The 3652-nt window shown below is 45.8% G+C and overlaps 2 protein-coding genes across 2 annotated transcripts; both read left to right on the top strand.

Moving 5' to 3' along the window:
- The first annotated feature begins 546 nt into the window (after positions 1-546).
- Positions 547-1059, top strand: LOC124414946 (uncharacterized protein F54H12.2-like). The gene has a single exon (XM_046896137.1). The coding sequence runs from the start codon at positions 547-549 to the stop codon at positions 1057-1059; it is 513 nt and encodes a 170-aa protein (XP_046752093.1).
- Positions 1060-1080: 21 nt separating this feature from the next.
- On the top strand, positions 1081-2909 carry LOC124414945 (uncharacterized protein F54H12.2-like). Its single transcript, XM_046896136.1, has 5 exons — positions 1081-1127; positions 1239-1320; positions 1818-2502; positions 2553-2698; positions 2742-2909. The coding sequence occupies exons 1-5, from the start codon at positions 1081-1083 to the stop codon at positions 2907-2909; spliced, it is 1128 nt and encodes a 375-aa protein (XP_046752092.1).
- Positions 2910-3652: the final 743 nt, after the last annotated feature.

The raw sequence follows: 3652 nt of genomic DNA, 5'->3' as shown, positions 1-3652 counted from the left end.
TTGGCGGTGGATGCATAGAAACGGTTTACCGAGGCGCACCACATCAGCGAGGACACGGAATCAGGAGCTTCTTGGGAGGCCTGTTTCGTCGAATATTTCCGTTGCTGACCAATGGTGCCAGAGTGGTCGGAAAAGAGGCACTGCGTGCAGGGATGAACGTTATGTCAGATATAAACAACGACACGCCATTCAAACAGTCAGTCAAGAGGCGAATCGCAGAATCGGGACATAATTTGAAGAGAGCTGCTGAAGAAAAGATTGATAAACTCATGAAGGGGTCCGGCTATGGAAGGCGTGCCGTGGAATTAGCGCGTCAGTCAAACATCGCCCGCGTGAACAGTCTTGTCGGCGCGCGATGAACAGCTGGTACAACGGGAAAAATTAGACGGAGAAGGTCGAAGAAGAAAACAACGGCAAAGACACCCAAGTGGGCCGGAACCACCAAGAAAACAAAACGGAAAAAGTGTTGTAAAAAACGGGCCCTTACAGACATATTTGGACCCCGGTAAATCCACGCGCCGCACGCCTACAACGTAAACATCAGCAATGGCCTTCCTGCACGCGCATTTGGGTGAGTGTATGAAGTTCGAACTGGAATTATTTTTCCTACCATCAACGGAGACGTCTATTGAGGCTGGTCAATGGGTACACTACAAGCCCGTATCATCTCTAACCGATGATTCCCCGATTGAATTTGTTGTACCTGGAAACGGCGATGAGTACATCGACTTGGCACACACTATGCTTAGCGTACGAGTGAAGTTACAGCCATCGGCTCCGGTCACCCCAGCAGGCGAAGGCAACGCACCCACTCCGCACGCCACTCCGGTAAATAATCTGCTCCACTCAATGTTCAATCAAGTCGATATATTCTTCAATCAAAAACTAGTCTCCACAGCCAACAACTCTTATGCCTATCGAGCGTACATAGAGACCCTACTGAATTACGCACCTCACGCTGTGACGTTACTTTTCGGGGTGCGACCTTTCACGCCACAAATGATTTCAAGATTTATTATAATGAAAATGCGATATAGGGATGTTAAGAATATTAAATGAATATGCACAAACTACGAAGATATGTTCACTGGAAAAGGATCCCCTTTATTTAAATTTGATCCGAGAAGGTATATGCAAGAAAAAGCAGCGGGGAGATTTCAATAAATAAGACAAAAATAAATAATCATTCACACACTCATTCACACTTCTTAAAACACGCCTAACTTAAATTGCCAAAGATATAAAGATGAGACTACTTGCCGTTCAAATGACTCTAAGTTGAAAAATGGATCGACATTGAAAGATTCCAAGTTGCGGCAAGTAATCTATTTAAAGTAAAGACAGTATTATAAGTCGTTCGCATACAGTAAAATGACGAATGAATGAATGTGGCACAGGCACCTACGATTCATTCATTTGTTAACTTAGCTACAATCGTCCTGGTGAAGTGGATGGCTCCAAAGATGTTGGATGGTGAAGAATGTTGGAAGAATCAATATTTGGTCGTCACCAACTATCGATCTTGACGTCTTTTCGCTCCAGGATCGATGATAAGTCTCAAAGGTGGATGTTGAAATGGGCGGCTGATGCGCTTGATGAGCAAATTACCCTGATTTATAAACTCATTGCACGAGTTTTACGAAAAATTTATACTTTGGTCGCGCGAGGCAAAAATTTAGCGACCTGTCGCTTCGGCGTCTTCTCGCGGAGAGCGAGATCCACCTGTCCGCCGGATAGGCGATCCGCTATCGACCTCTGATTTGCTGTTCTGGCTCATCACGTTTTTTCGTGATTGGTGTTGAATTTTGGCGCCAAAGTTTGATTTGCCTTTATATCGTTACAACGCCAAGAAATCTTATCTTTCATCGGCACTATGGTACGACAGCGAGGAAGGAGTATCAGATGTATACGACGCCGACGCTGCCGGTGCAGATCGCGGATTCATCGAACGCAAACGGATCATGAGCAATGCCCGTACCGTTGATCTCATTGGTCATCTACACTGCGACGTATTCAATCAAGACAAATTTTTACTCAACGGTGTGGAACTGCGTCTTCGCCTCGTGAGATCGAGAGATAGCTTTTGCATCATGGAAGCCGAAAATCGCCACAAGCTACACATCCTGGAAACTTCGCTGCTCGTTCGTCGGGTGAAGATCAGCCCCGGAATCTTGTTGGCGCATGCACGGACACTAGCCAAAGGTACAGCAAAATACCCCGTGACCAGAGTCGAGGTGAAATCCTTTACCATACATGCAGGAGTACAAGCAGAAGCACTGGACAATGTGATACTCGGTCAGCTACCGAAACGAGTGATAATCGGATTTGTCAGCAATAAAGCCTTCAACGGAGACCGACAACGCAATCCATTCAATTTTCAAAACTACTCTCTGAATTTTCTCTCGTTGTACGTCGACGGAGTGCAAGTTCCATCGAAACCGCTACAGATGAACTTTGGCAAAGACGATCTCTACGTGGACGCCTATCACACCCTCTTCTCCGGTACGGGGATTCATTTTCTGAACAACGGAAATGGTATCAATCGACAACAGTTCGCCAAAGAAAATTGTCTAATTCTAAAAATCTGGCATTTGATTTAACTCCCGATCTCTTCGCCAACTGTCCGTCTCACTGGTCGCTCATTAAACACGGAACTCTCAGGGTCGAAGTGCGCTTTGACGAAGCCCTCAAAGAAACTGTGAATTGCCTGGTGTACGCTGAACTCGATAATCTGATTGAAGTGGATGCTGCACGTCAGGTCATTACAGATTTTTCGGGGTAAGAGTTACTCCTCTCCCATCTCGGGCGCTGTCGCGACACAGCAGGTGGTGACTTCCGCTAGAGGGGACGCGCTCACTCCTCAACTCCAACGTCTTCAAGGGGAGCATCAGGCCAGTTGGAGACATTGAATAAACACGGCTGCATATAAAACGCCTCACGCAACTGCAATGCCGAGTCAGTCAGCATTCAAACTACACCGCGACAGCATCGCTCCTGCAACCTTTGTTCACTCTAGTACGTTCGTTGAAGCTCAAGTATGGAATACGTGATAGATATCCAAGGGTTTCGAGATGTCTACGGCAAATTCATACCGAAAGAAGTGGCAGTCGTCACCCTCGATCACCGCTACTCCGCACATTGGCTAGTAAAACCACCATATCCCTTCGCGGATCTGCCACTTAAAGAACGTGCCGTAAATAATTACGTCACCTGTTACCACCACGGCATCGAGTGGTTCGAAGGTGACATCATTCTGCTTCAACTAGCCGTTAATCTACGAGAAATCGCACGTAACGCTCATCGTATTGTTGCCCGCGGACGCGATAAATCGAAATGTATTGAAAATGTTACTGTGCGACAAGTATTGAACTTGGCGGACCTCGAATGCCCGGCATTCGGCAAGCTGGAACGTTCTTCGGAATGGTGCTTCTTCCATGGTGTGAAGAAGGTTGAAGGTATTTATTGATATTTCCATTACAATATTGGAAAACTGGTAGCACCAAAGAAACAAAATGTATTACAAGAGAGTACAAGCACAAACTTATACAAATTACATTAAAACTAAAGTCCAATCAGGGCTGGGGCTAAAACTAAAACTAAAACTAAAGATACAAGTACAGCTATCTCGAACCGGTGCGTACAGAAAAGAATG

This window comes from Diprion similis, chromosome 14 (genome assembly GCF_021155765.1).
Source record: "Diprion similis isolate iyDipSimi1 chromosome 14, iyDipSimi1.1, whole genome shotgun sequence".
In the NCBI taxonomy this organism is placed as follows: domain Eukaryota; kingdom Metazoa; phylum Arthropoda; class Insecta; order Hymenoptera; family Diprionidae; genus Diprion; species Diprion similis.
The sequence above is the reverse complement of the archived record's forward strand: the minus strand, read 5'-3'. Positions and strand labels throughout refer to the sequence as shown.